The 20,676-nt window shown below is 41.2% G+C and overlaps 1 protein-coding gene across 11 annotated transcripts in view; it reads left to right on the forward strand.

Annotated features, from left to right (window-relative positions):
- MCF2L (MCF.2 cell line derived transforming sequence like) overlaps positions 1-20,676 on the forward strand; it is a 216,286-nt gene that overhangs the window by 110,728 nt on the left and 84,882 nt on the right. For all 11 annotated transcript variants that reach the window (XM_074990650.1, XM_074990633.1, XM_074990669.1 and 8 more), the window contains exon 3: positions 12,280-12,394. In XM_074990650.1, the coding sequence (XP_074846751.1) occupies positions 12,280-12,394 (115 nt within the window). The remainder of the gene's footprint in view (positions 1-12,279; positions 12,395-20,676) is intronic.

Genomic DNA, 20,676 nt, shown 5'->3' on the forward strand with positions numbered 1-20,676 from the left:
GCATCTAGTATGTATTTAGAATGATTCATAAAGCCAGGCCATTCTGGAATTTACCAAAAAATTGTTAAATATGATTGAAACTCAAATGATGTATATCCTCTAGTAGTGCTAGTTAACTGGCTGGATCGGTGGATAGCATCACCGTGCTTTATAGGAAGGAGCCCAGGCCTGAGACTAACCTCAGATAATCACAGGAGGGATCACAGGAGCTGAATGCCCTGTAAAAAAAACTGAAGGTGGACTTCAGGATTTAACCTAAACTTTGTGAACTGAGATGTGAAAAAACTCTACATTTGATTACTGTGAAACCAGTTACTAAAAGAACTTTTTAAACAAATCTAAATTGTAGATTATGTTGCACGTTTATTCACCTAGGCTGAGTCAAGCAACAAAAACAATTGCTAATTTAACCTTTCGTCTGCAGAGAATGTAATGGTAGGTTTATGCGACCCAAAGGGCTTGCACTGGAACACCTGCCCCATTAATTCTCCTTCACCCATTCAGCTGCTCTGCAACAGAATTGAACTTGTTCCACCCTTCTCATGAACCACCCATGCAATGTTGAACACTAGCTGTTCCTTTCTCTCAGTGGGCGGCCCACATTCCAAATCCCATACCGTCCTCCCATCTTCCATTTTGTTGTTGCTAGTCAGCTGTGCTGGCATAGTTTCTCAGTTTCCAGGAAGGATCATTTTGCAGACATTGCTTCCAATCCCCCAACTCCAAGAATATAAAAACAGCTGTGCTGGGTCCAACCAGTGGTTTGTTAAGCCCAATATCCTGTCTTCCAACGGTGGCCATTGCCACATGCTTCAGAGGGAATGAACAGAGAACACGTTTTGCTGAAACCACATCATATCAAGTAAGCCTGACCCCTGACTCAAACCAGTGTACATATCTCCAGACAACACTGCGATACAAAAGAGCATTGACAATAGTCAAGACTCTGTTTCTTGGAAACTACTGACAGTGCAATAAAATCATATTGTAAATGTGCCTTAATTCTCATTGGAAAACAAAACCACAACTACTCATACAAAACCATGTGTCTAAATTAGCTGCTGCTACTTGAGAAATAGATCTGGGATTTGTCATAGATAGTTCTGAGATCATATCTGCTCCAATGGGCAGTGGCAGTCAAAAAAGCTAACAGAATGCTAGGAGCCATTGGGAAGGTGGTAAGATAATAAGACAGTAAATATCATAATGCTACCTTATAAAGCCCTGGTATGTCCACATCTGGAATACTGTGTGCAGTTCTGCTCAGCCCATCTCAAAAAAAAAGAAAAAAGTTAGAAACAGAGTAGGCACAGAGAAAGACAGCAAAAGTGATTAGGATATGGAAAAGCTTCCACACTGAAGATTAAAAAGGCAGGGAATTTTCAGCTTTGAAAGGAGAATGACTAGAAGGGGATATGATAGAGGTCTATAAAACCATTAATGCTATGGAGAAAGTGAATAAGGTGTTGTTTAATCCTTCACCTAATAGAAGAACCAGGGGATCGCCAAATGAAATTAAGAAATTAAAATTAATAAAATTGCGACCTTTCATGACTAATATTCATAGAAGAGTAGGACTGGAAGGGACCTCGAGAGGCCATCGAGTCCAGCCCCCTGCCCTCATGGCAGGACCAAGCACTTTCTAGACCATCCCTGAAAGCCATCTATCTAACCTCTTCTTAAATATCTCCAGTGATGGAGATTCTACCACCTCCGTTGGCAATTCGTTCCAGTGTTTGATCACCCTGACAGTTAGGAACTTTTTCCTAATGTCCAACCTGAACCTCCCCTGCTGCAATTTCAGTCCATTGCCTCTTGTTCTATCCTCAGAGGCAAGGAAGAACAAGTTCCCTCCCTCTGCCTTATGACACCCTTTTAGATACCTGAAAACTGCTATCATGTCCCCCCTCAATCTTCTCTGTTCCAAACTAAACAAGCCCAATTCTTTCGGCCTTTCTTCATAGGTCATGTTCTCTCGACCTTTGATCATTTTCGTTGCTCTCCTCTGGACCCTCTCCAATTTCTCCACATCCTTCCTGAACTGCGGTGCCCAGAACTGGACACAATACTCCAGCTGAGGCCTAAGCAGCGCAGAGTAGAGCGGGAGTTAAAATGGGTGTCATTCCCCTGTGTGTCCTGACCAATGCAGTGCTATGTTGTACAAATGCATTAAATCTCATTGTGTTCGTTGTTTCATTTGTTACGACTGTTTCCTTTCTACTGTATGGGCCAAACATGAGGAGGTTTATTTCTTGTGTGATGCTGACCATTGTACTAATGTCAGTGGGGGCAGGGTGGTGCAGGCTCATGGAAGCAGAGAATAGAGCTATTTTATCTTAAAGTAAAGATATACTCAGCATTGTGGAGGACAAACAAGGAGTCATGTAGCACTTTAAGGACTAACAAACTAATTCATTAGGGGATGAGGTTGCATGGGGCAGACCCACTTCCTCAGACCTGGAGTGAAGAAGGTGAAGGTTGGAGGTGAAGGATTCTCTCATCATGTGTTAGGCGTGTGATGCTCTAAGGGCTTGTCCTACACTTAAAACAAATCTAATGTGTCACAGCAGTGCTGCAGAATCCAAAGGCATCGACTTCCCCTCTAGCCTGAAGGGGGCTCACCTTCCCCTCTGCTCCAGGCTCCACCCCTGCTTTCAACTCTTCCCCCAAGTGCATCCCATGCCTCCCATTCCATCCTGGAGTTTCCTCAGTGTCACAAATCAGCTGTTCCAGAAGCTCTGGGAGGGCTGGGGAGGGCAGGAGTTGGTCAGCAGGGCTGCTGAAAGGCAGGGGAAAGGACGGTGGGGATCTGGCTGCTAGTGAGTGCCTTTTTCCCTCTGGGTGCTGCACCCTCAGAGCACCCATGGAGTCAGGGCCTGCAGCACTTCAGCATGGACAGGAGCTATGTTGATGGCAGAGGGTTCTCCCATTACAGTAGTCAGTCAATTTCCCTGAGCGGCAGTAGGTAGGACCATGGAAGAATTCTTCCATCAACTGAGTGCTCTCTCTATGGAGACCTGGGTCATCTTGTTGCCACTTGGGATGTGTATTTTTCTTACCCCTTAGCAACATATTTAAGCCCTAAATTCCTGTTTTCTGACTAGGGCAGGGTAGGAGGGGGGAATTGCTTATGATCATCTTGTATAGGAAACAGGCTTACTGGGTAGCTACCAGAAGGATTTACTGCTTTTCCCCCAGTCATGAGTAAAACCCTATTACAATTAGAGTAGATGCAATCCAGCTGAACACAAATTAAGGTTCCTTAAACCCCCTCCCACAAAACTTCTTTTTTCACACAGCCACAAGCATATTCAGCACTTATGTGCCCAGTGCAGTGGAGCTTAACGAGCAGCCCTTTCTCATTCCAGTTAATTGAATTTGTACTTAACCCCTCAATCTATTACAAGCCAATGTTCATTTGTTTAACAATGGGTTGGCATAATTATCTTTTTCATTGCAACTTATTGCTGTAATGCAATTTTGATTTTTTTAAAATGCATTTTAGTCTATTTTTGTAATTTATATTAATCCTAGTGTTCACATTAAAGTGTGTAAATAGTTAGCTTTCAGTGCTATGGGCTCAGGAAACACAAGAGCAGTGTTTAATAGTCTGTCACTGAAGTTATGTAATTATTTACACTTTCATTGTGACTTTGCTATTCCGTTTAGGGTTGTTGTTTTTTGTCATGGGAATGTTGGGATTTTTTAAAACCTGCTTGTGTGTAATATAAAATTAATATATGGAGATACACATCTTGTAGAACTGGAAGGGACCTTGGGAGGTCAGAGTCCAGTCCCCTTGGAAGGGCCAAGCACCATCTCTGACAGATGGTTTTTTGTTTTTTTGGTTTTTTTTTTTAAATCTATTTGCCCCAGACCCCTAAATGGCCTCCTCAAGGATTGAGCTCACAACCCTGGGTTTAGCAGGCCAATGCTCAAACCACTGGGCTATCCCTCTCCCCACCATTGATGCAGGTATACAGATTATGACTGTTTTTTATTAAATTATGTCCATTTAAAAACTTTAGGTTTGGTACATTATTTATTGACTTAGTTATATACTCCTAAAATGTAAGAAAAAGTTGAATATATAGTGTTTTTTTTCTAATAAATATATATATTAAGCATTGCAAAATTCTTTTCTGCATGTAAGACTGTAACATCATGTCACTGAGCCTCATCACAAAGCCCTATCCACCTTGAGCACCCTTTACAAGTAGAGGCCATGGCTCTTTCTAAGCCTCTTTTGTGACAGTGGGTATCTCTGGATCAGTTAACCTTTGGTCACTTGTTTTTCTTAAGGGTAAAAATTAGTTTATTTCTTGGGGTGGCAGACAGAATTTCTCTCTCTGTGTCAATAGTTCTATGCATGTTTATACTTGAAATTTAAAACACAAACTTTGCCTTGAGGAAATAGAGGAATTAAATACTAAAACTAAGAAAAGTTTTAAACATAACCTCATTTAATCTACAAGATATGAAAAAAATCATGCTAGTACAGACTGAGTTTAAAGACAGCTGCTCTTAAATACTAGTATGCGGACATTTGTTCCACCTAATCTCTGGGTAGCTGTCCATCCAAATACATTGGCTCCAGAGAGCAAGTTCCTGACCCCCAGCCCTGCTCGCAGTTAAAATGTTGTTCCTTGGTATGTTCCCTTTTATTTTTCTCTTTAGTCACTGTTCTCCTATAGAAGAGCTTTGCTTGTTTTGGAAAGCAGGTAACATCTTCATTAGAATATTCAAACACTAGGTCAGCTGTTCCTCTCAGACATCAGTTTGAATAACTCACTCCCTACAGAGGTATTTTTATTTTACTTCACTGTCTTCTCTATTTTACTTGGTAATTTGCTCTATTTTTGTCTTTGTTATTCTTTGATATACAATCTTCTAATTTCTTTCTGTACTTCAAAGAGTGCTCTCTATTCTTCTTTGTTGCCTTTTCCAAGGACATTTTGTCCCTCTGTGGCTGATAAACACCTTGCTTAGGGCTTAGTTCATTAGCACTTGGTATTATTTTTTCTCTGACACTTCCTCAGATTTGTTCTCCCCAAGTGAGAAGTTGTCTCATCTACTTTATGTTCACATTTTAACTCCTGGCAATTGTTTATGCACAGGTACAGTATAATAGCATACAGATGACTAAGAAATAGACAAGTGTATCTTATCGGAATATTATCTGCTGTAGTTAATTGTCAAATGCAGATTGAATATAATAAAAAAAAAAATGACTCTTCTGGCCACCTGAACTACTCAGTCCACCCACAGCCCTTTCTCTATGTATTGTTCTCTGTATAATATGTAGTGTCAAATAAATCAAAGATTAAATAATAATAGTAAGATTCACTATATCTCAAAATAAATGTTTTAAAATACACACTTACAGCTTTGTTTGCAGTTCCCATGTTGCCTACATTTTCTGAGTATGCATACGTTGTGCAAATGCAACTTGAAAACTAGGTGGAAGTACTAGTTTTTAAAAATACTTCCTGCTTGTGGTCCTTGAGATTTGTAAGGCAAAGCCGTGTGTTCTGTTCCTACTTTTCATCCTTTGTTTAATATTTGACTTTAGTCTTAACACTTTTCCTTTATATGGTATGCAAATAACAAGCATTGCAGGCTTTGCACACTAGGTAGTGGGATTCTTTTATAGACTAGCCGTAGGAATGACACTGCTTTTGAAGGTTTGTTCGAAACTTTTGGATGGATTCTTTGTCATGTCCCAGGCCCTTTATTCTGCCCATAAACTGTCCATGTAGCCTTATGACAACTGTGCAGGTCAAATGAGATGAGACAAATAAGAAACAGCAAACCCCTTGAGCCGAGGACACAAGCTAGACGGATGTAAAGGGATTAAAAACAGTCACTCCATATCTGAACACGTAGCCCTAATTCTAAAGGGAAAGCTGAATAGCACCTTTAAAAGACAGTCCTAGAAATTTAAATTCCTAACTTTGATAGATACTACAAATCCTGGGCAGAATGGAGTCACTGGTTTTATAGTTTATTAAAGTAATCTACTAGTCTCTCCCTCCCTCAGCCTGATTTTTATCCTGTGACTGAAGTGGAGTTAGCAGGCTACTTCTCTGGGAAGGGTCTCCCAGAGAAGGTCTGTTCCAATTTGCCTTTAGCTATGATTCTGACTACGTGTCCCAGACCTGAAGAAGAGTTCTGGGTAGCTCAGGTTTTTCTTTCACCAACAGAAATTGGTCCAACACTAGATTACCTCATCCATCGTGTCCTGCAACCAATACAGCTATAACAACATTGTAAAGAGGCCTCCCCAGTTCAGGACTCCCTTACCATGATGGAGTTCTGAGCAGATGCACAGCTATGCCACTCCCAGAATAAGGATGGACTGTAAAGCTGTGCTGTATTCTGACAGTTCTTGGCTGGCCCCTTGTGGGGCCATATTTAGTTAGAATAAATTAGTCATCATAGAAATGACCACAAGATTGGCAGCTGGCTCCTATGTCCTGGCTGGCAGCAGACTGCAGGTACACTGGAGGACCCATGCCCTTTTTCATGATCTTTGTATTCTCTTGCAGTTCCCATGTAGAGAAAGAAAAGGTGCTTAACAAATTACAGAAGTCAAATGACCCAAAACTGTATATTAGGCCTAACCACAATTGATTTATGGCTGCATAGTTTCCTACATTGGATGCTGTCAGGGCTGCTCCCCACTCTGACACTCTGAGTGCAGAATGTGGGGTCCTGCAAAATCTTAAAAAAAAATACCTTGCCTGTAAAAGGCTTTGCTTAAAAAGCTCCCTAAGTTTCCATGACCATGGGGAGTAGTTCACCTCCACCAGCCGAGTGGGAAATAACCCCCTACCTCGGGAAGACACATTCAGTACGTCTTCCTGTGGGGTACGCCAACCTCTTACCCCTCTTTTTGAAGAGAGCTTAGACACAAAGAACTGTAATTTAATAGCTGACCTTTCAGTCTAAGGCTTGCATATGTACAGACCCTTCTCAGGACACAAGAATCAAATCATTTGCTTTTAAAAAAAAAAAAAAAAAAAGTAATTTATTCAAAAAAATAAGAGGAAATAAATCATACTGGTTGCAGCACGGAGAACTACTTCCCTGGGATTCAGCTTAAAAATTACGTGGGTGGGGAGGAGGGAAATTGCATTATTAACCAAATCAACAACAAGAACAAAAAAAAAACATAGTTAGTCCATGCCAAATTCCAAAATAACTGTAACCTGATTGTGTCTAACGACACATTTCCTGTCCACTTACCTATCTGTGGCTGATTTTGAGTGGGTCAGGATAGCTACTGGATTGATTCCAACTGCTTGAAAGAAAATGATCTCTCTCTGTCTTCCCTCTGCATCAACCAGGCAGGCAAAGACTCCTCAAACTGCAATTGTTCTCAGTTCAGAAAAGTTTCTCTTCCTCCCACTGTCTTACCTGACCACCCCCTGCTGTGAGTGATCTCTATTAAGGGTTAACCTTTTCCCTGCATTCATTCATGACAGATGCGATTTAATTTTTGTTGTTCTTCAACAGGCAAAAAAGTAGACAAAATGCAGAATAGCCAGGGAAACCTTAAGTTTTGAAATTTCGCGCTTTAAGAGTTTAATAGTGTAAGCTAGGGCTTTGTATTAAATTAGTCGGGGGCGGGGTGGGGGATAAATAATATAAATGTGGAGGTCATCTTAGATATCTTACAGTTTCTGCTGGTTTTCAGAAACCAGATAGTTGGCATAAGTTAATGAGCTGAAATTTTGCTGAGAAAAATCAGGAATTAGAAAAATTTGCTTGTTTCGATAAATCTGGAGTTATGGTATACCAGATTCTCCGGTGGTATATCGTGGCATAATTTCTTCAGACTGAAATTGAGGTGAAATACTCACATTGAGGATAATAATCCATATTGTATGGGACAGCAGCAGGAGGAGGCTAAATCCATATTGCCAGTGGGGCCCATGTTACCTCTTTCCATGCATTATTCCAGCTGCCAACCAGAGTTTTAAAAATTTAAAATAAAAGGTGAAGTACTACACTCACTTTTGGTGCCATATGCATTTTTTAAAAAATTTGGCCAAAAATCATTAGATTTTTAAATACTACTAATTTATCTCTGGCCATATTGCATCTATTATTCTTCCTGGCCAAAAGGACTGGAAAACGTTCTTTTTGAGAATCCTTCAGGAGCACGCCTTGCTGAAGTGGAATGGACACTACCGAGTGTGGCACAGCTGCCTTTTGTCTGTTCTCCTATCACTTTATCAAAAATCTGAGAATCTTTCTTTATTTCCAAACCCTTCTAGCCCTCAGAATAAGATTTATGTGCACTGTAGCTTCTGATTGGGGGCTTTTTCCTTTCTGTAAAATGATTGTAGAGGCTAACCTGTGTTTCCCTTCTTCTATGACTGAATCAGCAAGCATGCTAATGGAAGGGTTAGAATTCTTATTTACTTTGAGTCTTTTATTCATTTGACTGCAGTGCAAGTAATTCAGTCACTTTGACATTAGAACCACACTGAGATTGTACATCAGATAATTGATGGCAGCATGCTCAGATCCCATCCTGTAAGAACCTGAATAGAACAGGACATCGTGAACTTCCCAGTTTGCCATGTCTTTATCCACCACTGCAAGTCCTTCTGTAATCACTCTTTTTCCAAGACATTTACAAACCCTCTCCTCCTTTTGTAAAATGTTACATTAGAGATAATAAAACTTTCACCATGTGCGGAAAGCACCACCACTTCATCACATCCCACCCCCTCACCCCATGATGTTTGGATTTTAAGTCCTTCAGGGAAAGACCTTCTCCCTACGCTTATCTGAAAGGTGCTTAGCACCCTTTCAGTAGTATATAAAAAGCAATATAGATGGGTATTTTCAAAGGAGTCGAGGGGAATTGGGCGCCAAACTCCTGTTGGATTTGTGTGTGTAGCACTTAGGGCCTCTTGAAGTTCCCAGCCCTGGTGTACAGTAGTTATCAAGTGAAAACAGCTCCCTTTATTTTAATAATTAAAATGTGCCTATCGGAGCTCTTGGTGCTTTCATGCCCAATTATTAAAACAGTCAAATAGAAATGCTGCCTGTCAGCCATCTTAAGAAGAAGTCCTTTCTACCCCTTTGTTGTTGTTGCAGGAAATAGACTGTTTTCTCTTAAAAGCCTGTCAAATAGATGGTATTTGTAGCCACTGTAAGATCCAAGGCATTTCAGACTGAGGAGCAGGGTACCAGAGCCATTGCAGAGAACACACTACCAGAAGGCTCCTTTCTTTTATAAGAGGGCTCAGCTCTAGCACCACAGCTACGTGTTGCTGGACCATAGTGTCTCAAAGAGGTGGGTCATCCCCCTAGGACTCTGACTAGATGTAGATGAAAGAGGGACAAACATACTTGTATCTTTTTGACTTTTTGCTTTTATCCCTCACACGTCAACTGCTTGAAAGTGTGGGACTAATTCTACAGAATATTCCTCTGGGTTTTTCCCCTCCAGTCCATGAATCCCTGGGGAATCCCTGGTTTTAATATCTCATAGATTTTACAGAGTTACACTCATATAAAACTGGAATTATGTAGCAGTGAATCAGGCCCTAGGGCTCTAAATTGCAACTCACTTCTATACAAGAGGTCAGCAACCCCCCATCATGGGTGCCAAGAGTGGCGTGTGAGCCAATTTTCATGGGCATGCACAGCAAGAGCTCATCCCTGCCTTTCCTCCCCCAGGCAGCCAGGAGCTCGCTCAAAGCCATGCCGCCTGTGGACTAACAAAAGACCAGTTAACGCTACCAACCGCCACTTAGACATTAAAGCTCTGCATCTGAATGTATTTGTTAATGAAGCCGTTACGAGTAGAACTATTAGTAACTTTTAAAAGTATCACCGGCAAGCAGAGAAGAGGAATGCCGCAAATTATTTACAGTGGATGTTTGTTTAAATTGGCTACATGTCATTTTTTTGGCAATAATACCTTCCTAGACTGGGGGGGGATTATTTTGGTGAAACTCGAACACTTAAGAGTGTAAGATTCTCTGAGATATAGAAATAAACATTATTTTGAATAGGAAGAATATTTTAATGAAATTAATTGAGGAAAATATTTGATCTTTCCCGGGAAGTGGGAAAAGGAAAAAGCTATGGGCTGCACTCCCCTCATGCAGAGTGGAAGGTGAAAGGAGGGGCGCTTTAAGGGAGTGGCTGGCTGCAGCTCCAGAAGGGCTTGTCAGCCATGGGACCCTGTCCACTGCATTTCCTGCCTCCCTTCTTTCAAAGGAGAGCTTGGAGCCCTGTGGACGCTCCCTTTCAAAAGACTGCAGCTGCACTTTGAAAGGGTGGATTGACCTGGCTATCCACTGATGGCGTGTAGTCAATCCCTTTCAATGGCTGCTATTTCGACCGCTGAATGTCGATTTTCACCCTTTTGAAAGGGTGCTCACATGTAGACCCAGCTTCTGCATTCAAGTTTCACCAGAACTTTGAAGGGGGCATGGTAATCAGCCCGAGTGGGGCACAGCAATGAGGTGTTGCGCTGTATATGCAGCACTCATTAAGGTACTTCTCGCTGTGGGAACTTCGAAGTTGCACAGGTAGTTTGAAGCACCTGTGGCTATGTGGCATGCCAGCACTTCGAAGTTGCTAACTTCAAAGTGTCCTTACTCCCAAAAAGTTTTGGGGTTAAGGGCACTTTGAAGTTGTGTGGGTACTTCAAAGTGGCCGCAGCTACATGGCTTGCCAGTGCTTTGAAGTTGCTAACTTTGAAGTTCCCATGGTGAGAATTACCCTAATTAGGTGCTGCATATTCAGCTCAGCACCTCATTGCTATTCCCTGCTCTGGATCATTTACGTGCTCCCTTTGAAGGAGGGGGCTAGTGTAGACAAGCCCTATGATAATCCAAACTGTCCTTGATTAATGTTTGTTCTGAATATTTATATGGCTAAAATTAACTTCTCTATGCCAGCTCCTAGCTGTGTCATAAAGAGTAGGCTGCACAGCCATGCTGTTTGTATAGTAGTTTTAATTTTTCCTCTTGGAACACATCCTGGGTGATTCATTTTTAGTAAAGTTTATTTTCACTAGTTTTACAGAGATAACACTGGGTTGCATGCAAGTAAACAGACCACTGTAGCACAGTTATGTACACGCAGAGTCCTGATACACACACTTTTCTAATTACAGATATTTTGTAGCGAAAAATTTATTTTTATCAAAATAACTGTGAATGCAGATATTTGTCAGTTAATATCAGGTGCACATGAATTATGTTTCTTGCATTATCCTAAATTTACAGCGATCAATATTGTCATTAATATTAAAAATATAATAGTCTAGCTAATTTATTCTCAGTTGTCAACTGTGAAGTTGGGAAGGAATTTTCCCACGATATTGTCAGGAACCTTATTGGTCGTATTGTTCTTTCCTCCTTTTTGGAGCATTACGCAGGAGTAACTGTTCAGAATTGGGTGGGTATATCCCACACTATTGACTCTGTGCAGTTGCAGGGGATTAGAGAACCATGGTCCATCTTTTGTATACTAGCTACTCATATTTTAACAACATTTGGTGGCATATATAAAATACTATTTATGTCCACAAAACCTGTGGGAAATGCATCTTAAACTATTTTACTTCCTCTTTTCTTTATTTAGATTCTTTGTAGAGCAGAACAAGTCACAAAAGGTTCAAGTAAACACTCAAAAGCTCTGATGTTTAATTATACTTTGGTGCTGCTGAGGTTTGCTGTCCAATGCTGTAGACCCAAAGGGAAGAAATGAGAATCTTGTTATTCTATCACTTCTTCCAGACCAGAATGGAAACTGGAAGTGCAGACCAAGGCTTGTAAAAATAAAACACAGCATAGCTGTTACCTGAGCATTTGCAGTCCTGCGCACGTTTTGGCTCAGATGTCGGTGAAAGTGTCAATTCATTTTAGCTGGAGTGATTTTTGGCTTTGAATTCACAGGCTTTATTTTAAATCGCTTCTTCAGTTCTCATTTTATGTGGACTATCTGTGCATTCAGGAAAAAAATAACTTGTATGCAAGATGGAGAGCCATCTGGTTTTAAAAACCAGTTCACAATAGAAATAAAAACACTTAACTCATATGTTTAAAATAAGTTGGAAGTGCTGGATTTGGTGGAATATAGTTCCTAAATTGTACTTGAAAGCTAGATTATACAAAGTAAATATCCCAATTTCTGAGGACTACATAACTATTTTTAAAAAATTATTAGTTATTGGTTTTTCAGGAAACATTAAATTCATAATGTGATTAATAACATATTAGTACTTTTGCTTGTGTTTTTTAGGTGGTAGAGGGGAAGATGGTTGCCCTGTTATCACATTCCCAGACTACCCAGCTTTCAGTGAGATCGCAGAAGAGGAGTTTCAGAAAGTCCTCACATATCTAACTAGCGTTCCCAGGTAAGTGCTTGTTGTGCCAAGGAACACTGCAATGGTTATCAAATATGTTTTGATTCAGTCACCTGTGACAAAGGTTGTCAACGTCAGGAATTAAATGGGGAAAAGAAGAAGGTACAGTTTTTCTTATAATGGCTTTGTCATTAAGAATTTTTATCGTTATGCTGCCTGGTAAGAAAATTAAGAGGTGGCAGCACATGAGAGAAAATAATTCTCTGCTTCAGGCAAATGCAGTTCTTGAGCTACGCCCCACTCTTCCATGGAAAGAATTGGTTGAGTCCTTTTGTTTCAGATCTCGGCATACTCTACCGGGGGCACTGCATTCTCAGTTTAATTAAAAATGTACACATGCTCGGGGATATGTCAGTGGGGCTGATAGCCACCTTAGGCCTGGGGGCAAGGTGCAGTGGGGGCCTAACTCCCCACCCCTGGAAGAGGCAGGCTAAGAGCAGTCAGCCCTGCCTCTCCCACCCCGTCCCTGCACCCCACGTTCCGTCAGAACTGCACAGCACCGTGCTGCTGCGGCGTTTCAAGGGGGCGTCAACTGCAGCAGCCTGAGCTCTGGGCCCTTTTGAAATGCCTGTCCCCAGGCAACTGTCCCCTTTGCCTCCTTCCCCTGTTGTTGGGTAACTCCTTATTGTTAACAAAGCCAAACCTGTGAGAACCTGCATTATTCTACGGAACCATACGTCTCCCTTCTGCACTTTTGAGAATTCCCTGTCACACCAGTGTCCATTTTACACCGTTACCTTGTTGATGTCCCACAGTGGAACAGCAGCCCTCCAGCCAAGGAGACCCCCGAGCAGGATATGGAATACTACTTAGTTATTCACAACTTCTTCTTCTGATCACTATGGCTGTTTCCACACAGGCCACTTCCTTCGGAAGTGGCATGCTAATACAGGGAGCGAAAGATGCTAATGAGGCGTGGACGCAAATTTCCTGTGCCTCATTAGCATAACATCACGTGATTTGGAGTCCGGAAGACATTCTTCCAGACCCCAAAACACCATGTAGAAGCGCGGCCCTGGGGGGGAGCTTCCGGAAGGAAGTCCTTCCAGAGGCCCCTTCTTCCTGGCGCTTCTACATGGCGTTTTGGAGTCCGGAAGAACGTCTTCCGGACTCCAAATCACGTGACGTTATGCTAATGAGGCACAGGGAATTTGCATCTGCACCTCATTAGCATCTTTGGCTCCCTGTGTAGAAACGGCCTATGAGTATTCTCTCCCTGACCCCTGCAGCTGAGCACACCATCTCTGCAGCACTTCTGTCTCCTTCCAGTTGTGATGCACAAAAACCAGCCTGGCAGTTTGCTCTGGTTATCTTGTATAGCAGTGTGGTGCATTTTATTAAATCCATAGACTATTCCACAGAAGTTTGTTTTACTGTAAGCTTATTGTGGAAATCAAGACGATTCCAATTCTTCTGACCTCCAGAATGAGGGAGACACCTTTTTTATCTTATCTTAAATTTTAAAATCCGTGTTGTGAAATATATCCCCCCTAGTCTCAACCATTTGTTTTGTAAGGGTCAGATGTAGGATCTGACTCATTCCTTGATATCATCGCAATGGTTAGGTGCTTAGGGTACAGGGAGCCACTGCCTATTATGTTGACTACCGTTGTCTTATTTTTGCCTTGTTCTACCCAATCTCTCTATGTCCACCTGTTGTCTTTTGTCTTGCATTTAGAGTGGAAGCCTCTTTAGACTGGGACCATCTTTTTGTTCTGTATTTGCAAATCACATAACACAATGGGATCACAGTCTATGACGAAGGTCCCTGGGTACTACTAATACAAATTATGGATAATAGGTAGAATCCATTACAAACACTTACGAAAATAACGAGGAGCCCTGTGGCACCTTAAAGACTGACAGATTTATTTGGGCATAAACTTTCATGGGTAAAAAGCACTTTCAGTTGTAAGGTGCCACAGGTCTCCTTGTTGTTTTCGCAGATACGGACTAAAACAGCTATCCCTCTGAACTTGTTACAAATATTTGGTCACCATACTGCACAATCCCAAGATGTGGTTTTTGTCACATTATTACAACAATGTAGGCAAAGTGTAAGTATGCCACATGTTGCTCTCTGATTTAGATACAGCTCACTGTTTTGTTTTTTTTTAAATATCTAGCAGAGTCCCTTAAAGGGTGTTCTCTCCTCTTTGCATCATTATAATAGTATGTGAGCAGGGGACACCAAAGTAGATCATGCTTGTTCAGCTACCAGACTGTTTGAAAAAACTATTGGTGGTAGGTAGCCTCTGTATGTTATAATTACCTTTGCTCTTTTTAAGAGACTTCTTTTCTTACATATTATTTAACTTTAGTCTCACCTTTTTCTTACTTTCCTTGCTACTTTGGAAAGAGGTGCCACTACACTGCTTGTCTGTCATACCAGTGTTCCTGGCAGTGGTCTGTGCTATATTCATCCATGAGATCAGCATTTTCCAAAGTGTGGTCTGTGGCCCAGCACCAGTCCTTGGGGGAAAAAAATGCTGGTCCTTAGAAAATATAAAAAATTATTGCTATGTACTATTATTATTGTGAATAAATACTAAACAGTGAAAATGTATTCATGTTTCATTTTATTTAATATGCATTTATTTTTGGGCTGCAAAACAGGTACTGGAAAAAAAGGGCCCCAACTATGTAAGTTTGCAGAACCCTGTACTAGATGATATGTATACACTCTTGAATTTACCTAAATTGACCAGTAATCTCTCCATCACCTCCTTTCTTGACTTGACTGCATATTGTCTAAACTTGACATTTAGCCACTCTTGAGAAGACCTCTTCTAAAATTTTAATATTCTAATTTATAAACCAATTTCAGCCCTGCACCTGCGGTCTGAGATTCTTGTCAGTGTTTGCCTCATCAGCCAAACGTCCCTTTTGTAAAACATGGCCTATGTGAGACATTCCAGTCAGGAGATAGTAATTTTCATTCCATGAAATATTCTGTCATTCTAGGAGCAAATTGCTTTAGTGCTCCAGTGGTGTGTGATCATGTTGCCACTGATTGTCAGATGTCACAGAGCAAATTTTTAATCCTCTGTGCCCTGCTTGCTCCTCAGTTGTCATATGTTTGTCTGGTCTGCCAGATGTGACCATGTTTTACATCAGTGGTGGGCAATCTGCAGCCCATCTGAATTCTGTATATGGCCATCAGACATTTTGTTTAGAGTTGCTCATGTATAGAGTTGCCAGATTCTGCTGGTTTCTGCATAGTGTACTAAAGTGACATGCATGTAAATAAAGAGGCTTGCACACAACTTTGACTATATGAGCCTGGGGCTTCCTCTGCATCCAGTTAAGGCCCTGCTACAGTTCATTTGGAACACCTCACAAAGCAAGTGCAGTTAGCAAAACTACCCTGTCTCAGAAGACCAGCTTGGTTATGGCAATCTTGCGGCCAACTCACTAGTCTCGATTGCCCATCATGGTTTTTGAACGTGGTATGGACTTGTATTAAACAGCAGTTACTGCGACATTTTCCTGTTATTGGTTTGGGTTCTTGTTAACTCTTTAAAAAGTCTTTTCTGCCATTCTATTACAGTCCATGTCTTACCTACGTCACTAAGGGGGAAGGGTCAGTGTGAGCTATCAAGTAATTGTTGAATTCTTGCTATCGGTTACGATTAAAACTGATGGCATCTGGAAGCTTTATTCTAGTTTTAAGCTTATTTTTCAAATCTTAAATTGAATTGGTGTTTACATATTTTTAGGCTACCTCTACACATGCCCCTGCTTTTGAAAAGGGCATGTAAATGAAGTGGGTTGAAATGCTAATGAGTTGCTGATATGAATATTCAGTGCCTCATTTGCATGATGACAGCCACCTAGAGTGTTGAAAGTGCTGCTTTTGAATTGCAAACTAGCCATGTAGATGGGTTTCCTTCGAAAGAAAACCATGATTTTGAAAGCACTTTGGAAGAAGGGTGCTTTTGAAATCAGGGTTTCCTTTCGAAGAAACCCCATCTACATGGCGGGTTTGCCATTTGATAGCAGCACTTTAGCTGCTCCAAGTGGCTGGCATTATGTAAATGAGGCACTGAATATTCATATTAACACCATTAGTATTTTCAACCCACTTCATTTACATGCCCCTTCCAAAATGGAGGCGCATGTGTAGACATAGCCTTAAATATTAGTAGATTTAGGACTTCACTGCTGGTTACAGAGTGGTGGTGTTTTTCACTGTCAAAAGCCAATGTCATCCTGATGTAACTCTAGTAAAATTTCACCTGGCATAGTTTGACCTGTGGGCTTGTTATAAGAATAACAAATGGAGCAAGTGTCACTATGAGATACCTGTACACCTATCCCTGTATCACCACATTGTGCTGATGTTCTCATACCTCCTTTGGCTTTCCATATTTTGTCTATGACCTCTTGATCCTCCATCCTCACATATCTAAACTACTCTTATCTGCCGTTTCCCTGGGTGAATTGTGATCCAGGAATCCCCTTGTCTTTACTGACAATGCTGGGACCTTTAGGTGGGTCTCCGCTGGATTTTGGTATTTGTAACTCCACTATGACTTCCTTAAGGCGATTTTTAAATACTTTTTTTAAAGGCATTTATTTTGCATTGTTAGCTTTTAATTTTTGAAACATTATCTGAACACTTCGATGCTGCTCCTTTAGGGAAATTGTCAGTTGCTAATTATATGATCTATTATTTCTTGAACAATCCTATGGTACAAAATTTACAGGAGGTTTGAAAATCCAGCCAATAATTTGATCCTTAGGATTTTTATCAAAATGTGCTTTGTTTCACCTATAAAATAAATAACTTGTCCCCTAAATGCTGCTTTGACTGAAGCATTATGGAATTGCTTTTGGTATAATGATGATCCCAAGGTAATATGAATTTGTTGTTAAGCAATAAACTACCTGTACTTAAAATCATAACGTGTTTCTAAATCTTCCTTGTTGTTTGCATGTTTTTTTCTGGTATTCATGTCCCTTATTCAGGCAAAAGACTTTTCATCAGAGCATGGAGTCCAGCAGTGGTGAATTAAACCTTATGGTTTATTTGGCTATCTGCTATCCTTTATAGAGTTATATTTCTCTGGAAGGTAAACAAAGAGCTCTTGTGAGCCACATAATAAAGGGGCTTTGGTATTCTGTGACCTAGTTTATGCTAGAAAAGTTCTGTCCGTACTTATCCAGGTGTAGTCATGCTGGAACGCCTTACTTGAATAGCTTATACCATTGAGAGTGCCTTTGCCGGTATAAAAATGTAAGAAAAATGAATAACTCTAACTGGCATTAAACTTTGGCCCATACAATAAATAAGGTTGTTTCCCTCTGTTGTTGTAAAATAACAAAGGACCCTAAATTTTTGAGTATTTCGTATGTAAGTTTCTTTCTGGCTCCTGTATCACCAACAAGACACAAAGTAAGCTGGTTGATCTGGGTGGGTCACATGTAGGAGCAGGAGAGAGACTCTTGTTTTTAAAATGGGCATCTCTCAGGCTGAAGGTAACTTAATAGTGGTGATGCTCTGTTGCTGGCATAACTATGACACGGTGATGTGGCAAATCTCTGTACAACTTATGATTTCTGGGTGGTGATTATGAAGCAAAATTGCTGTTGTTTTAAAGCCTCTGTGTGAGTATAGCAGAATGCACAGTGTGCTGACAAGACCTCTAGCATCTATGCACCGGACCAGGATGTTGGAGAGTCATTAAACCTGCCAAATCTGCTGTGTGCCAAACCCTGGGTAGGCCACGATGGTTGGCAGGGTTGAGAAATCAGTCTAACCATGTATGATAGTGACTGGTGATGTGGAGAGAAGGGAATATTCCCAAAGAGGCTGGAGATGCAAGGAACAAAGCAGTGAGTTAAGAAGGACTCTCAGAGAAACAAGAGAATGAAGGCTTTTTGGAGGAATGGGAGTCTTTAGGCAAGAGAGAGGCATAAGAGGAAATTGCTGAGCATGCATTCACAGCGGGAAGGGACCTGACTGAACTGTAGGATCAACCGAGATCAGAGCAGGCTGACCTGGAGTTGAGGGGGAGGGCACTTTCAGATCCAGAAACAAACTGTGTGCAACAGGAAAATAATCCTGGAAGAACCTGGTCCCATGTCCAGGAGTGCTGTAGTGGTCAGGAAATGGAAACAGAGAAATACATGGACAGTTTATTATTCTGAGCATGTCTTGGGTCTGTAAGTGATGAGCAATGGTGTGTTAGGATTCTCTGTCTGTGTGTGACACAGACCAACTGAGCACATACTCCTGAAGAGAGAAATTCTGAAGCCAGAGTGTTCATACAGCTGGGAGTCTGAGAGTATAGTTAAGCTACTGGAAGTCAAAGGAAGGAGGCACAGCACTATTCCCAGGAGATGGGCCATTGGACCGCATGTCCCATTAGGAGTGGATGCTAGACAGAGGGTCAGCAGCCTGAGCATGTGCCTAGAGGCTTCACTCTTGGTGCAACTTTGTTCAGCCTCTGGCAGCTTGAAGTCCACTGAATCTGGGAAGTGCCCAGCCAGAAGGTTGCTTTAACAGGGCAGTGTGTGCAACAGGTTTCTTGGTGACAGCCATCAAGTCCTGTACGTCCAAATAGTGAATACAAACCTGGGCCTCCAAGCGATGGGAATAGTGCAGATCAGGTAGACAGCACAGTGCTGCGTGTGTAGGTTTATATGTATATTGCAAGCGAACAAGGGAAATGGATTGGGTGAAGGTCCTCAATTCCTTAGCAGTTTAAAATATTCCCTTAAATTTTTTTAAACTAACAGACTGTATTGACAAAACACTGACTGCAGCGAGCATCTGTGCCACCCACACTCTGAGATTTACTACACAGACTATAGTGAGTATTTTATTTAATGCAGTGCAACTCCCCTGTGTGGGTATGGCTGGAATTACAAACTGTTTTTTCATAGGTCATTGACACAAAGGTACAAATCCTCTTGCGAGCATCATCTGACGTGACTTGTAATTCTTGTAAATGCTAAATACAAAGGCCTGTTGTGACTAATTTTATCAACCATGTGCATTTAAAAAACAGCAAGAAGTCCTGCATGCATCTGAAGAAGCAGATCTTTGCCCACGAAAGCTTATGCTCAAAAATAAATAAATGAAAATCTGTTAGCCTATAAGGTGCCACAGGACTTGTCATGGTTTTTCTGGATTCGGACTGACATGGCTACACCCCTCTGACACGTGCATTAAATATTCCTGCTGTAGCAGTGCAGCTCATAGCTTAAGGATGAGTGCTGTAAAGCAGTGGTTCTCAAACAGGAAGTATACTAATTTGTCTAGGCTGGGTCTATGCTGGCCACAGAAGATTGAACGCTTAAGTTTGATCTTCCGAGGTGCTGTTTTGCTCATGTGCAAAATGGTGTGTTCCAGGGTCAATGTTGATCCCAGAACTCCTTGCGAGCTGCAAGGATTAAGAAATGTCAACGGGAGGAACGGTCCCATTGGCATTCTGCAGTGAAGACAGGGACCCATGTCGACAACTGCAAAATTGATTTTAGGTATGCAATTGGCATACCTAAAATTACGTAGCAGCTGTCACCATTCCTGGTAAGTGTAGACGTAGCATATGTACAACAGGCTGCATAACAAACACTCTCAAAACCAGTACAAAACAAAATTGCATGCATGCAAAATAAGAAAGTAGGCAGTTTATCAGCAATAGTGTGGCTATGACACTTTATTTTTGTCTCATTTGATAAGCAAGTAGTTTGAGACGAAATTTGGGGTGTGCAAGACAAATCTGACTCCTAAAATGGGCGCAGTATTCTGGAAAGGTTTAGAATCATTGCTGTAGAATGTAAATTATGAATGATTGGTAGTTAATCACTTTATTGCTTCTGTTTGTGCTAATGAGGTGCAGGTGTGTGTGCACGCTTGTGTGTATCTGTTTTAAATCTATTTAAAATCATTGTCCTAAACACAGCAGTTACTGATATTTTTGACAGATGATACTGCACATGGGAGGGCTTTATCTTATGAAAAGGGGTGGAGCTTCATGGTTTTGTTTTTGACTTTGCTTGTGAAGCAAACCAAGGTTTAATTAAGATGCAATGAAGTTGCTTTTTAAAGTTTTTCACAGTAGTGTAATCCCCCAGCCACAACAACTCACGTAACACATGACAAATCTAAGCAACAATGCGTGGCAGTACAGCTTAAACCTCTCTAGGCCAGCACCCTCGGGACTTGACTGGTGCTATTCTTCTAGCAGTATTACCAACATGTCTGCTGCTTATTGGGCTTTTAGATATTTAGTGGGTATTTTAGAGCTAAATAACAGTACAGA

Source organism: Carettochelys insculpta, chromosome 1 (genome assembly GCF_033958435.1).
Source record: "Carettochelys insculpta isolate YL-2023 chromosome 1, ASM3395843v1, whole genome shotgun sequence".
NCBI classification, from domain to species: domain Eukaryota; kingdom Metazoa; phylum Chordata; order Testudines; family Carettochelyidae; genus Carettochelys; species Carettochelys insculpta.